The sequence below is a fragment of the Musca autumnalis genome, unplaced genomic scaffold (assembly GCF_047663935.1).
Source record: "Musca autumnalis isolate F117 unplaced genomic scaffold, ASM4766393v1 scaffold_4, whole genome shotgun sequence".
Lineage (NCBI taxonomy): Eukaryota > Metazoa > Arthropoda > Insecta > Diptera > Muscidae > Musca > Musca autumnalis.
The window spans coordinates 94,398,097-94,415,083 of record NW_027411977.1 but is presented as its reverse complement, the minus strand read 5'-3'; the positions used below and the strand labels follow the sequence as shown (position 1 = coordinate 94,415,083).

Genomic DNA, 16,987 nt, shown 5'->3' with positions numbered 1-16,987 from the left:
CGTCCTTAAAAATCTGAATTTTGACCGCGATTTATTTGAAATCCCTCCGGCGATTTTTTGTTTTTTTTTCATCTTTGAACATTGTAGTTTCAGAATCCGCAAAAACTTCCCAGGTGTAAGCACCATTCATTTAAAGTTAGTTAAGGCGCACCGTGACGCTTGAAAATTCTTTGTGGAGAAGTTTTGTGACCACTGGCCTGTTTCATTAAGACGATTCGAATACAAATTCGTTCGTTTTTAATATTTGATTCGTTGTGTTTTCAATTAAACAATCATTTTTTTCTATAACAAAAGGATTTTGGTAGTAATTCGAACGAAATTGAATTAAAATCGTCTTAGCGAAACAGGCCATTACATTACAAGTAGATCGATTAAAAATTTAGTTAAATTTTTCAAAATACTTTAAATCGGGCGATACTGTACTGAAAGCTATACCAAAGCATCAAACTATGTTGTTGTTGAATTTTTAGCGTAAAAGTGTTGTGACCGTTAGGAACCGCAAATAGCAATTTATAGTTTGTTCGATTGAAAATTGTAACTAAAATCCTCAAAATTCCTCAAATCGGAATGTACCTTACTAGGCGTTTACACACAGACAGTATTGGCAAGACAATAGCAAAGTTACAAACCATTTTCACCAATACATTCATACTTTTCTCTATACGTATTTAAAAATTTACAAATGTACTAGCGGACCCGGCGAACTTCGTCTCGCTATTAAGGAATAAAATTTCATACAAAAACTCAATTTTCGATTTTTCCAATTTTCCGACTTTTCCAGAGAGATTTTCCAACATTTTCTTCCGTAAAGACCTTCTCCTCGAAAATACGAATAACTGACAAAAAATTTTACAGAAATCGGCCTAGCCCTTCTCATTTTATGAATTACTATACATTTTTTACACCATTTTTATATATATAGAAGATTTGTGAAAAAGTTTGTATTTTCCCAGTTGTTCAAGAAATAGCAATTGTCTACTTTGACATAGTTATGTAACTAGTTACTCATTGATCCTAGTTACTTTACACCAAAACATATCACACAAAATAGCCTATAGCCTGCTTTTGTCACTGGAAATGGGCTTCCCTGCCTACCCTGTCAATTCACTAGTTACTGGTAATGCGGAGTGTAATTTATTGACTATTTTATAGACTACAGATGGATAGTGTAATCAACAATGTTTCTCTCTTGTAATCTCCTTTCAAAATTATTATATCTCTTTTTGAAAACAAAATAGATAAAATGTCAATTTAATTTTTTTTCTGAATTTATAAACAACGTATTTCGAATGGTTGATGTGCAAAAAGTTGTTGTTAAATGAAGATACAACAAACGTGTTCTCCAGAATATTTAGTAAGTATCGATATTTTTGGGACAATAGATTTTTTTATTATCTCATTATTTTGTACATTTTATTTCAGGTACTTCTGAATTATCTGAAGGGCACTTAAAATGAACATTCCCAGGACCAAATATACAGTTCTAGTTCATGGATTCACCCACAAGTTTCAATAACAAGAATCAAAAGATTAACATTAAACTGTCCTTTGTGATATATGTATGTATATACACGTCATGTAATTAAATAAAGCGTGGTTAGCGCATATACAGATAAACTCTTATAATTATATTTTTTAAACCGATATAATATCCGTTACACGTTAAGCATTTACCCATTTAACTGATCAAAACATACTAGTGATTTTGGCTATCATTTCTAACTATCGATTTAACTGGTTACTGGTAATGCAATGAAGCGACAATTGATTTTCCAAGACTATCGAATTGCCTGGTTACTGGTAATGCAGTGAGGGGGCAATAGACCCCTTCCTATGACATCCCCATGTTAAATTCCCCAGTCTATAACATTGCGAGTAGATTGGGCGGTAACTAGGGGTGTTTACCAGTAGCCAGCAAAATTGCTAGTTATTCCCTACTTACCCGAACAACTGGGTTTGCTATTGTCTTGCTAATACTGGCATTTGTAAACGCAGGGTTAGACCCATGTTAACAATTTTTGATGGAGAAGTTCTGGGAACCTCAAATGTCGAATTGCAGATACGAGTACTTGGGTCAAAAATTGTACCTAAAATATATAGAACAGCAAATCGGTAGGTATCGTTATATGGGGCTCTATCAAATTGACAATTTATATAGGGGGAGAGGGGGGGTGAGTTATATAAAAACATGGACCTATATTGGCAGTTTTTTGTGGAGATGTTTTGTGATCACTATAAATCTCAAATGTCGAATTACAGGCAGTTCGGTGAAAATTTTTAGCCAAAATCCTAAAAATACCAAAAATCGGGAGGTATCGCTATATGGGGGCTATACCAAAACATGGACCTATGTTGACAGTTTTTGGTGGAGAGGTTTCGTGATTACTGGGAGCCTCAACTCTCAAAATACCGAAAATCGGGAGGTACCGTTATAATGGGGTCTATACCAAAACATGGACCTATGTTGACGGTTTTTAGTGTAGAGATTTCGTGACCACTGGGAACCCCAAACATAAAATTGCAGGTAGTTCAGTCCCCAAAATTCCGAAAATCGGGAGGTACCGTTATATGGGGGCTATACCAAAAAGTGTTCCGATATAGCCCATCTTCGAACTTAACCTGCCTATGGAACAAGTAAAAAAGTATCAGTCGGCTTTACCCACAGAGATATACCCTCAGCCTATGTGAATTGGAACTTTCATCTACGGACAGATCGAATGTATTTAGGGTCTTTTCAGAATTTTGTGGCACTTTTTGGACATTTGAACTTGCCGACAAAAATGTGGTTTACGATTAAAGTTCAAAAGTTTTGCGGAAGAGGGAATGGACCGACATAGTGCATTACGGAAGTGGATCTTATTTTGAGAGTCATATCTTTTCGATAGATAACGCGCCCACTAGTAATTTCAGTCGGTTATCGTACACCTTTTGGACCAGTATGCCAGGAAGCAAAGGATCTCCAAACAGACCCTAAACTGCGCTTGGACACAAATGTTGAACTTTTGTGGGGGAGGTATCCTAAGGAGAGGACCGATATGGGCCATTTTAGAAGTTAAACCAAGTTTGGACAAAATACGACGAAGGCCAAATTTTGGATTAAATCGGTTTCACAGTTCGAGAGTTATTGTGCTCTTCAGCTACTACATATGGTGCCATAGGGGTTTTTTTACAACTTTCGGGATGATTTCCCAAGAAGTATGGACTTGCCACTGAAAAAACTTTTACCGTCGTAACTGAGACAGCGATTGCAAGTTGCTTCAACAGAAATCAAAGTTAGTCAAGAGCAGGTCTTAAAGTGAACTTATCCGAAATTGTGTGTGGGAGGTACCCGAAGGAATGGACAAATATAGTACATATTCAAACCTGATCTATATCTGGTAGACATATCACGATGCGTAAAGTATGGACCAAATCGGTTACTCCTTCAAGAGTTATCGTTCACTCCGGAAGGAGTGAACCGATATGGCTTATCTTCGAACTTAAACTAAGTTTGGACAAAATATTATGAAGGCCAAATTTTGGATCGAATCGGCAGAACCGTTCGAGAGTTATCTTGCGCAGGTTATTTTCTCAGGAAGTATGGTTTTGCCCCTGATGAAACTTGTACCGCCGCGTGGGGGCCGTGAATACAAGTTGCTACAACAAAAATCAAAACGATTCGAGAGCAGGTCTTAAAGTGAACTTTTCTGAAATTTTGTGTGGGAGGCGTGGACCGATTGAGTCTATATTGGAACCTTATCTAAGTTTGGTAGAAATTTCACGATGTGCAAATCGGTTACTCCCTTCAAGAGAAGGGGAGGAACATAAACGAAGTTTGGACAAAATATTGCGATAGTCAAATTTTGGACCAAATCGGTTCATCCGCTCGAGAGTTATCGTGCGCACCAGCCAGTCAGACAGACGGACGGACATTGCTAAATCGACTCCAAATTGTCTGAAACACATTTCGTCCAAACATACTTGGGGTCTAAATCCATTATTTCGATGAGGCACATTTTGCCCGTATGAAAGTGTATATACCCTCGTTAGCATAAATGCTGAGGGTACAAAAAAGACACGCGGGTGCAAAAATATAGCTCTTTAGCTCAATTATTGCGAACGCTAGAGTGATTACTACAAACGGACATTGCTATATCGTGTTAGAATTTTAACCTGATCAACAATATATATACTTTATACGGTCGCAAATGATTAGTTCGATCGGTTACAAACAGAAAAACAAACTTAATATACCCTCTATACTATGGTAGGGGATATAAAAATAGAAAAAAATGTCCAACATTTTTTCTTAAAAAAATTTCCAAAATGTTTTTCTTAAAAAAAAATTACAATATTTTCTTCTTAAAAAAATTTTCATTTAAAAAAAATTTACTGAGGGTGTGCTTTAGTTTTGGCCGATACTGTAGATGACTGAAATAACTGAATTAATTTAAAGCAAAATATAATACAAATTTTCCTAAAACCAACAGCATGGTTAACTTCGCCTTAATATCTATTAACATCCCTTTGTTGTTAATTCATTTTCTTTGGTATTCTTATTCGAGGTTAAATTTCATCTCTTAACAATGTTTTGTTGCTTTCTTCAGTATTACTGCGGTTGTCAAAAACATTTGTTCTGAAATGTCAGTATCAGACGGAAATTATTAAGACCAACAAAAAAATATACAAATCTGAATAAAAATTTACGAGAAGTATTTTCAGTATGACAAAAACAATTCTAAGAAACAACATTAACGTCTGTTGTTAATACGTTTGACCTTATTTGTTTTCTTCAAATGATTGAGAATCGAGACAATAACACATTCTTTGTTATATGAATACTATGTATAATGCATTCAAGGATAAAGGCTGATTCGATTTTTAAACTTTTCTATGAGTAAAGAAATGTAAAAGTAGCAAATTTTTTCAGACAATGTGGAAAAGGAAAATTAGTAGAAAAAATCAATATTCTAGTAAAAAAGTTTAAATAATGCTATCAGTCAATTTGATGTCAGCAACGTGTTGTTAGGTTTTCCCTTGGCCAAATTTGTGAAGAAGGAAAAAAGGAGATAAATATAATTTTTGTCTTAACTGTCTTATTTTGTACAAATATGTTCAATATTGAATTGCATATTAAATGGGGGAAAATCAGTTTTTTTTTAAATCATATATTTTTTAAATATTTTTAAATAATATACATTAATAACTGACTAAATAAAATACAACAAATATAAATATGAAGCTGAAATCTTTTTTTGTGTCACCTGACATTGCTTCGTCGACTTGTGGTAATGATTTTGAAACTTTACATTTGTACTAAAAAACAACAATGACAGAACAAATAAAAAAATTAACATAAAAATACACTTACGGTAACAATTTCTTGCATGATTTTCATGGAAAATGTTCTTAACAGCAGAGCTGGCTTTAGACCACACAACATCGCTGCCTTGATGTACTGACAATTAACAATGTCATTATAATATCTTAAATATTTTTAGAAAAGGTAAAAAACTGGAAGAGACTTTAAAAATTTTTATTTTACTTAAAACCTACTGGCAAACGACCGCTTCGTTCTTCTTTTCAAACCAATCTGGAGGACCTTCACATTGAATTAAATCTTCATGTAAATCTTGAATACAATCCTCATAATCCGTTAGATCTAAAATATGATAAGAAAATCTTTTCTAATGAATTTGTATTGTTGTATTAAAAAAAAAAAATTAAATCCTGCATTTTTTAGTCTTATGCCAGACTATGAAAATTTTCATTAGAAAATTCTTTGTTATTCTCTTTTAAATTTTCATTAACGTCCACACACATGTGTATATGAAATCATATGAAAATTTTGATATTTTCATTGCTTTGCATTGGTTTGAGAATTACGAATTTAAACACAAAGAATAATTTCAGATTACAGAATCTTGTGCACAGAGTTGTACCCCCTTCACACCTCTTACATATGAATTCATTTTCATGTTCATGAAAATGTTCATGCCATATTTAAAATATATTGATTTTGTATCACGAGTTTGCTTTAAAATTAGTAGGTACCGTAATGTGGGGCTATACCAAATCATTGACATATACCAAACATTTTTGGCAACCAAACTTCCTCATAAAGGACTCAAAATATTAAATTACGTTAAAATTAGTTTGCAAGAAATTCTTGAAAACGTTTTAGAGATATCTTGCACAATATCCGGCAGGGTTTTGGAGCTTTTGGGCCATTATCTTAGGAAGTATTGACTTACTCCGGAACAAAATGTACCATTGTAAATGAGGCAGCTCCAACAACCTACTGAAAAAGAGTCAAAACGATGCGAGAAGAGCTCTTAAACTTCACTTTATCCGAATTTTGTGTGGGAGGTACCCGAAGGAGTGGACCGATATAGTCTATATTTCAATCCCATACATGACTGGATGAAATAATACGATGTGCAAAGCCTGCATCAATCAGAAACTCCCTGCGAGAATTACATATGTATATTGCGGATTTGCCATTTTGGTTGGCGCTTCGTGCAAAATCGTACGCACGGCCAAAAATTTGTTCCGGCACGACACGCACAAACACGGCGATTTTCGAGAAGGCACGAACACGCACTACTCACGGCACGACACGCGCCCACCTCTAGTTGCTAGACAATTTTCGCCATTTGGAGCTCCTATTTATACATCAAAGATTGAAACTTTGCATGTGTGAATTTCAAGTTGAAGGTTTTTATTTCCAAAGACGACTCATTTGTCCCCCTTCTATTCTAGAAATCAATTTTTCAATATTACATCATATTACAGTTGATAGCTTTTTTTCCATCATACTGTAGTATGTTTTCACATCGAAAGATTTTAAGTGGATTGTGGTTCAGAACGCTAAGATGTCACCAACATTGTCTGCTAGTTGGCGACGACCCAGGTTCGAATCCAGGAATCGAGCTATATGACCTAGGGAGATTACATTGAAATATGTACATGAAAACGCAATAAATATATCCCTCCAAGCATTTGGGAGTGAGTTTCTCACTTCCTCTACCAAAAGTAATCGCATTCTGAACTTCTTTTCTATAAATGTACCTATGTGTCTGTTGTTGCTTATTTCTATGTGTTTCAATAAACAACCACCATTATTTATAAATGTGTGTATATGTTACAGATATCCAGTAAGCGCTTATTGAGAGCAAGTGAGCATATATTTCAATGTGTTTTACATTGAAATTTACGCTCCCTTTGCTCTCAGTAAGCTCCCACTGGTGCATGTGTTTGTTTTTTTGTGGCTTTTGGGTATGTATTTCTTTGCACCCAAACATATAATTTGTTTGCATCCAAACATATAATTTGTTTGCCAACAGTGTTGGCAACTTTTATTGACACTTTTCATTTATAATTTTGCGTTTTCATTTTACCTATTTTTTTGGTAACTCAAAAAATTAGTTACAGAGTTCCACTACTGATAGAGGTATTTCTTGACCTCGTAGTCGTGGTAAATTGGGGATTGCATATTTGCTCTTTGTAGTGAATAGCACCATCTCAGTTTTCCCTGGGTTCACTCCCAGGCCACAGCTTGTGGCCCAAGTATCTAGTGACCTCAGGGCTCCGTTCATGATGTCACTTATCACGGACGAAAACAAAACAGAGACGAGTATTACCACACCGTGCGCATAAGCAACCACATTAATCCCCATATGATGAAGTTTGATAAGGATCTCATTAATGACAAGGAGCCAAAGCAGTGGCGAGATAACTCCTCACTGTGGAGTTCCTATATTTAAGTGTTTTAAGAGATATTTTATTTTTCCTCAGGTACTAAATTTTAGTGAAATTCCAAATTTGGTAGACTAGAACTTTTAGGGAACAGCTTGGAACAATGCTCAGTTTTCACAGAATGATGCCCTTTTGTAAGCGCCAAACCCGTCCGTATAACACCTTTTTAAATTTTTTGAAATTACATGGGTAAAAATGTGTGTTTTTTCCCATACCGTTTCCCATATAATTAGGTAAGGTTAGGTTGAAAAGAGGGCTGATGCAGGATCACTACATGTCCGTGTGGACATACACTTAAGCCATAAAGTAGGCCTGTTGTGCGATCAGGATGAGGTTGTATATTTAGTGTGTGAATTAGTTAAAATTCCTGATTATTCTATTGACGTAAGTCTAAGATTTCTGTCATATTGACATAGTCTCTTAATGTTTTGAGCTTGATTGTCCTGATATGGCCGAGTCCTTGCATTGTGTCGCTCCCTAGTAGCTGTTTTCTCAGTTTTGTGAAGGCCTGGCAATGACAGAGGTAGTGTTCCAACGTTTCGTCGTCCTCTCTGCATGTCCTGCATTCACTGCTTCCTGCACAACCTATTTTGTGCAGGTGCGCTTGTAGACCCAGCTGTCCTCAATCCACCGGCAGCGGGTTCTTACGTACCGGATTGACCCGAAACCAAAAGTGTTTCGGCCAGCGGCTGCCAACCCAGCATTATATGCTGCTACAACAACAACAACCCAGTTGTCCTGTAAGGATATCCGTCAGTCTGCTAATGTCTTTTTTACTTAGTAAAATCAGTCCCTTTGTTTTGTCCTGGCAGTCCCTTTGTTTTGTCGTCTGGGTTCCCCCATACGATTTTTGTGTTTTTTCCCTTGTCTTCTCTATTCCAGAGGGATATATGTGCATCTTTTGCCCATGCCTTTAGCTCTATGCGCGTCGCCTTTAAGGGCTTGGCATTATCTAGGCTGACTGTAGGTTGCTCCCTGGCCTGTTTTGCTAAGGAGTTTGTTATGTCATTACCCCTAATCCCAATATGCCCTGGTACCCATATAATGTTTACCGTACCATGTTGGGACTGTATGTTAATAGACTGTATGCATTCCAAAACAGTTCTATATTTCATTTGGCCGTTATAGCCGTGATGGCTGCTTTGCTGTCCGTAAGGATTTTCGCAGTAGTAGGCTTTGTGTGAGTGTCAAACCAGTTCAGACACTCTGTAATCGCTCGGACTTCCGCCTGAAGAATCGTATTATGATCCGGCAGTCGGAGGGAGATTTTCGTTTTCGGTTCCATTATGTATAGACCTAGTCCGTGCTGTGCTAGAGTTCCATCGATCCACATGTCTATGTCTAGTATTGAAACTTCTCACAAAGCTACTTCACTAGTTTCAGGTATGCGGTCTGATACTATATGGTTTATAGATTCACCCGATGTGACCTTCAGTATGTTTTGGTGGTCTCTACTGATCCACTCGCTCATCGACTTTAGCCTTGTAGCTGCGAAGGCTGCCTCATACCTTACCTGAATTTCTATTGGGTGTATAAACATAATTGTTTCTAGAGCCCTAGTCGGTGTGGTCCTCATTGCCCCGCTAATGCTTAGGCAACATGTTCTTTGGACTTTTTGCAATATCTTCACATTGTATTTTTTGTCCATAGCTGTCCACCATACAACAGACGCGTATGTTAAGATTGGTCTAATTACACCTCTGTATAGCCAGTGTGTCATCCTAGGATTCAAACCCCATTTTGAGCCTATTGCCCTTCTACATGTTGACCAACATCTTTGGACCTTGTCGGCCCTTTCTTGAATATGATCTTTCCAATTTAGTTTCTTATCCAGAATTACTCTTAGGTATTTAACTGTGCGGGAAATATTTATTGTCTTATTTAAGAAAACTGGTTCCTCGAAGTTACCCACTTTCGTTTTCCTAGTAAATAGACATATTTCCGTTTTTCCGGGCTAACGTTCAGACGTCTCGGTCTGGCCCAGTTGTATGCAATTTTGAGTCGTCTGCGTAGCAGACTGGGTCAAATCCTTCTTCGGTTAAGGTCCTTAAGAGACTGTTTATGGTAGTAACCCACAAAAGAGGTGATAGTGTCCCTCCCTGTGGCGTTCCTTGTCCGACTTTGTCTCTTATTTTGATGTCATATAGCCCGCAGCTTATCCATCTGTTCTTTAGCATATGGTTGATCCAGTTCCTTAAGGCCCTGTCAACCTGAAACTCGTCTAAAGAGTGGATCAGCGTTTCGGCGCTGACGTTGGTGCAGCGTTTCGATATCAATGCATACAGCAAATGTATACATCTTCATTTCAAAGGTTCTCTCTATATGGTGTACTACCTCGTGCAAAGAGGTTTCCGCTGATCTGCCTTTAACGTATGCGTTTTGTTTGAATTTGAGCATATCGTTAGGGATTCTACTCTTTATCATGGTGTCGACGGTCCGTTCCATTGTCTTGAGTAAGAATGAAGTTAAACTTAACGGGCGATAAGAATTTGGAATTGCGTAGCTTACCTTGCCAGGTTTAGGGATAAAAACTACCCTTGCCTATTGCCAGGCTAGCGGAGTGTAAGCAAATTTTAGACAAGCGTTCAAGATCCCGACCAGTTTGGACGCAATAAGGTCCACTTCCTGCTGTAATAGTGCCGGGAAGATCTGGTCTGGTCCCGCTGCTTTGTATGGTGAAAAGCTCGAGAGGGCTTGTTTTACCATCAAGCTGTCAATTTTTGGTGCATCTCCTTATGAGTAACCCGACTCATTCGATGCCTCGGTGCTGGCCGTGGTATTCGACGGAAAGTGCGTTTTCATCAGAAGGCCTAGAGTTTCTTCTGTTGTTTCCGTCCTTTTCCCATTTCCATCGACCATTTGCCCGGTCTGATCTCGGTCCCATATAATTAAAAAAAATTTGCTCCAAAAACACTCATATTATGATGCAAAATATGAAAAAACTCAAATTTTTAAATTTGACCTTGAATTCCTCTGCAACTACTACACCGAAATCGAGTGTCTAAAAAAAAAGAATTATTAAAATGTCTCTCTCCGTTCAAAAGTTACAGAGTTTTGACCATGAAAAAACGATTCTGAACCACTGTGCGCCGCTTGTTTTATTGCTGCGGTACTAACGTTGCTGAAGACTCCTTCTATATCCAGAAAAGCAGCCGAGGTATATTGTTTATGTTCTAAGGGTCCAAGTTTTATATAGCCCCCTATAGCGGTACCTCCCGATTTTCAGTATTTTAAAGCTGTTAGCCTCATTATCACAACGAAATTTCTAAAAATTTGTATCCAGTCTCCATTGTTGGTATGGATTTTACTGCATAGAATTTTCAGTTCTAAATTTTTATATAGCCCCCCATATAACTGTACCGCCCCTTTTTGGCGGTATTTTGAAGATTTTAGCCGCATTATTCAACCCAAATGCTAGGGGGATAAACTATTTCCAGAGATAATTGTCGGTATGTATATCATAGAACGGTATCGGCCAATTTTCAGTAGTTTAAAGGTTTTGCAGCTGAAATTCAGAAGGGGTATAAAACATTTGGTCTTTAGACAATGGCCGGTACAGTTTCTTGTTTTGATTTTCAATATTTTAAATTTATTATACTCCAGCTTAAGCAATCAAATTTTAAAGTATTTTATATTATCGAAACAAAATGGCTTGGCTAGGGGTACCTTCCCACCGGTAATTTTCGGTATAAGACCACGATTTAACATAGCCCCAATATAAGAAATCTCGATTTGCAGAATTTGTGCTATTTTAAAGATCCTTACAACAATTTTAAGCTTATTTTTCATACAAAAAATGATAGTAATTCGAATTTAAAGTTCCAAGAGGTTAAAAATTTATGTAAGAATAATTGGCGTCACATGTCCCCATTTTCGTATTACCGGCTACACTACTTTAGCTACATTTTCCGTCCAAAATAACGTTAGTATATCCCCATATAACGGTTCCTCCGCAGGTTGAAAGATAAACGATACGGTTCCTCCGGGCTCTCAGATTGAAAGATAAACGATACCGCCCGATGTAAAGACTTTTAAAGTACTTTTGTTCTGAAGTGACTGTAACTTGGTATTTCGGATATTGAATTGGTAGAACTCATCGATGTCTCATTTGAATGTACCCTTTTTTTTAAAGAAAGTGCTATTCTGCAGTTAGCATATTCTCCTTGGAAATAGTCTTGACGTGACTGAAGAGCTCGGTACTTTCGTCAACGATAGGAAACTGACTTTTAGTTCAATGCAACTCATGGTGGAGGGTATACAAAACTTTGGCCGGACCGAACTTAACGCATTTATAGTTCTTACTTGTTGATAATAAAGGTAAGATGGACGTTGAATTTATGATTTCTAGTAAGGTATCGAATCCACGTTAATCATTGGAATCTTCTCCAATTCAGTCATTTAATTTGAAAGTTTGCCAGTTAGTGCAACTTATTAGAGTTGAGGTTATTGACCGAAGATTTTTTCTTTGTGAAAAAGGAAAGCCGCCAGAGATATCGGCTGTGTAGTGGCTTCTCTATCATCGAATTTTCTTCCTTCAAATGCAACATGTTTTTACTGAGACGAATATCTGTTCGTTGAATCTGCATGACAAACGCTTTTTAGGAGTCATTTAACAACAGTTGTTTGTTATCCGCAAACGAGCATCGTTGTTACACGAAAAATACATACATACATATTTATATACATATATAAAGTAGAAAAATGTTTGCATGTTCGTTTGAAATTTATGGAATCAAAAACCTCTGAACCGATCTTGCTGAAATTTTCAGGGTATATTACTACATCGCCTGAAAGTAACATAGGCTATAAAAAAATGTAAACTTTGTATGCAAATATCTAGAGAACGGTTACAGGTACAGTCTCCAAATTTGGAATGTGTGACGGAATTTAGCCCACAAGTAAATGTGCCAAAATATATAAAAATCGGTTCAGATTTGGATATAGCTACAATATACATATATTTTTGTCCGATTTCAAGTATTTGGTTGATGTACCAAACACGCTATATATCTCTGATTTCAATGAAATTTGGAGTGTGTGACGGAATTTGGCCTATAACTAAATGTACCAAAATATATCGAAATCGGTTCAGATTTGAATATAGCTCCCATATATATTTTCGTCCGATTTCATGTATTTGATGCACCAAACACGTTATATATGCCCGATTTCAATAAAATTTGGAATGTGTGACGGAAGTAGTAAATGTGCTGCGGAGCACACCGGGTTCAGCTAGTGTATTTATAAATAAAACTTGTTTCAGTTTATACTTACGATCCCCTTTAATAGAAAATCCCCGCTGGCAAATGGAATCGTTGAAGTGGCGTAAAGCATTATATAGCTTCACATAAAGATTATTTGTGGGCAATGGCCTAGATTCTATTAAAATTGCATTAATTTTTGCCAATATATCCGATACTTTATTACAGGTGTTGAACAATGGCTTCTCCGTTAAAAGTAATACAATACGCTCAGGGCTTATAATATAAAGGCGGGCGAATTGTTGCAATAACTTATTTTCATCGCATTGTTTAATAAATTGTGTGTCTTTGATGGATTTCTGTTGGGGAAAGTCAATAAGTTACAATCATGATACAATGAATAGGTAGCAGCAACTGCCGTTTTTGGTAACATAAGATGTCAAAATTTGACATAAATTCAATTCAATTGACATGTTACCATCAGCTGGGCTTCAGCTGGGCTGATAATGCTACCTATTCATTGTATCATGGTTACAATATAATGTTTTGTCATGAAGAGGAATAGGGAGAGAGGGAAATGCGTCTCATCGCCTTGGTCTCACCTTTACAATGCAATCGTCAGATTTCATTAATTTTGTTTTAATCCAATTGCGTAAATAATTAAAATTACAACCGACAAGAAGCAGCATTAGAACGATTATCAGCAGGCAAAGAAGTGTTGTTATCAAACGCATTTTGACATGTGAAATATTTAATTGTTTATTTATTTTTTTTTTAATTTATTAGGACAATTCACAATTATTGAATTATTTTTTGTAGATGTACAATCAAGGCCTACATAAGGTCGGCCAATAATCCCAGTTGATTATTATGTTTGATGTCAAAAACATTAAACATAGTAATTAGGTAAGCTTATTGGCCAACCTTGTATAGGCCTTGCGAACAATGGTATCATGGCACAATTACCAAGGTAGTGGTATCACACCAGCTGTTCGAAAATGAGATGTCAAATCCCTCTTATAAAAAATTATGTTTGTTGTAATTTCCCAACATAAAGAAAATGTTGACATAACATATTCAAAATTTTACGATACCACTACCTTGGTAATTGTGCCATGAATGGTATGTACCAGGGCAAATTTATTTAAGGTATTTGCATGAATTACAACAACTAACAAATCTACAAAAACAACATTGTTGTTTTTGAAAATCAATTGTCAAAGAAAATATTGAATAATAGGGTCGTTCCAAAAATTTTCTCAGGAAAAACATAAATACATTTTGAAAATCCTCTTAAATAGAACAAATTTGAATCAAAATGTAAATATTAAGCATTCAGAACTGTAGTAGGTCATTTTTTACACGTTTAGGATGAAAAGCAATATTTTATGGTAGCAAATTTCGAAGTTTGAAATTTCATGAGTAGACCCTATTACATTTTGAAAACTAAATTTACAAAAAAGTAAGAATACAGCTGATTGTCACTTCTACCTTATATAAATATGCCTTGGTATGTACGAAATATACATACCCACCATACCAGTTGCTGATATTTTTCGAATGTTTGCCAGAAGTTTCGAAAACGATATAATTTTCGAACATGTGGTCAATGTTTTTTTTTTTCACAAGAAAAATTGTTTCGAGAAACATTTTTTTCTCTGAAAATGTTTTTATTTCAAAAAATAATTTGATGTTGTTTGTATAAAATTTCCATTTACATTTTTCAAATAATTTCGATATAAATGCTACGTATAACATAAACAACAAGTCATGGTTCAATTACAATGTACAAGACAAAAAATAATTACCAGATAATTCGGCCAGATTATGAAAGAGGACCGAAAAAAAGAAGACACGTGTATGGGCGCTTTTAAAGTTTACGTCGGGAAGTAACCTAAATAGGCGTGGCAAGTTCCGCCCATTTCTACAGGTTTTGAAATGTTCAACATCCGATTCCTTGGAATTCTTGCATTTTAGGTATAAAGTGTCTTTGACAATATTACTGACAACAATGCTTGGTATCTTTTTACGAAAAATAGTAACCCGCATGCGAGTCACTAAACGGGTCTTATTGGTCCCTTTTTTCAAGACGTTTAAAAACTCCTTTAAAATTTTACCAAATCAGATCAAAATATTCTACAATTATTTGTAGTTTTAATTTTACTATAGGTCCCCGAATACACCCAAACTCTAAATCTTACCTAAACGCCAGGAATCTGCCAAAAGTAAAATCACGTTTTAGGGTTAAAGTTGTACTTTATCTGAGTTTATTAGGTTTTGTCCCACAAGACTTTATTCTAGATAGAAGACGTCAAAGACAAAAATATTTTCCGTCAAATTTCAATATAAGTCGCCGAATAAATGAAACATGTATTTGCAATATATATCAAGAAAATATATACATCAAGTTTGCCAACAAAACACCCAAATATTTTTTGAATAAATTTTGTTTTGTTCTTTTTTCGAGTTGATGTATGAAAGTGACATGAAGTTTAGTTTTAGACGAAAGGTGATAAAAGTAGAAATGTTCTACACAAAATTTCACTGTAAGTCCCAGAACAAACTAGATATGTAAGTAAAATACTTTGTTAAGAAAATGACGTTACAAAATTAGATATTATAGGTAGAATTTATTTGTTAAACTTTTAGACTCTTAATTAAAATGTATTCCATACTGACTCAAAATCTCCTAAAATACTTCACTTTTTGGGGAATGTGCCAAACGAAGAAATGTTCCAAATCAAATTTCATTATTAGTCTCCGAACAAAAGAAATTTGTAGCTACTTGACATCTCCATAAGCTTTCGCTTTTTATATATGATTTAGGACCATATTCTACCTTTTTATTCACATTTTCGTTATCTGCGGTCCCAAAATATATTTTATTGATGTTTTTTGATAATAAATTCTTTCAGAAGATTATGTGTGCTCGATTCAAACTGTTTTTGAAATATCTATGGTGAATATATATAGGGAAAATATTCATAACCCATATCGGACTTTGAAAAATTACGTATTTTAGTACTATAAACTAAAATAAGGTCATCATAGGTTCCTGATATTGTATGTGAAACAGCGGGGATAGTCTTCGGCTATTGTCCAGTGAATATATATCTGACATACGAGTCCTACCATCCATGATTTTGGCATGGTCCTAAATACTATAATGATGGCAGCTACTCCTGCTCTGATAAAATTGTCTGAATTAATTAAGAGTCTAAAAGTTTAACAAATAATTTCTACCTATAATATCTAATTTTGTAACGTCATTTTCTTAACAAAGTATTTTACTTGGACATCTAGTTTGTTCTAGAACTTCAAGTGAAATTTTGTGTAGAATATGTCGTCTTTTAACACCTTTCATCTAAAACTAAATTTCATGTTACTTTCATGCATCAAGTCGAAAAAAGAACAAAACAAATTTATTAAAAAAATATTTGGGTGTTTTGTTGGCAAACTTGATGTAAATGTTTTCTTGATATATATTGTAAATACATATTTCATTTATTCGGCGACTTATATTGAAATTTGATGGAGAATATTTTTGTCTTTGACGACTTCTATCTAGAAAGAATTTTTGTAGTACAAAACTTAATAAACTCAGATAATGTACAACATTAACCCTAAAACGTGATTTTACTTTTGGCAGATTCCTGGCGATTACGTAGAATTTAGAGTTTTGGAATATTCGGGGACCTATAGTAAAATTTTATGACGAATAATTTTGCAGAATATTTCGATCTGATACAATCACATTTTAAAGGAGTTTTTGAACGTTTTTAAAAAAAAGCGACCTAAAGACCCGTTTAGTGACTCGCATGAGGATTAATTTTTTCATAAAAAGATAACCCGCATTGTTGTCAGTAATATTGCCAAAGACACTTTGTTCCTAAAATGCAAGGATTCCAAGGTATCTGATGTCGAATATTTCAAAACCTGTAGAAATGGGCGGAACTTGCCACGCCTATTTAGGTTACTTCCCGACGTAAACTTTCAAAACGCCGATACACGTGTCTTCTTTTTTTCAGTCCTCCTTCATAATCTGTGCT

The 16,987-nt window shown here is 35.4% G+C and overlaps 1 protein-coding gene across 1 annotated transcript; it reads right to left on the bottom strand.

Moving 5' to 3' along the window:
* Positions 1-5,178: 5,178 nt before the first annotated feature.
* Positions 5,179-13,672, bottom strand: LOC141403026 (uncharacterized). Its single transcript, XM_073985158.1, has 5 exons — positions 13,541-13,672; positions 13,012-13,297; positions 5,536-5,641; positions 5,351-5,465; positions 5,179-5,295 (listed from the first exon to the last, which is right to left on the bottom strand). The coding sequence occupies exons 1-5, from the start codon at positions 13,670-13,672 to the stop codon at positions 5,179-5,181; spliced, it is 756 nt and encodes a 251-aa protein (XP_073841259.1).
* Between the last annotated feature and the right edge of the window lie 3,315 nt (positions 13,673-16,987).

Coding starts and splice junctions, on each gene's coding strand:
- LOC141403026 (XM_073985158.1), bottom strand. CDS start 13,672: ATGCGTTTGATAACAACACTTCTTTGCCTGCTGATAATCGTTCTAATG. Junction 5,642..13,011: donor ATTTTCTATTAAAGGGGATC/GTAAGTATAAAC, acceptor ATCATATTTTAG/ATCTAACGGATTATGAGGAT. Junction 5,466..5,535: donor AACGAAGCGGTCGTTTGCCA/GTAGGTTTTAAG, acceptor AAAATATTTAAG/ATATTATAATGACATTGTTA.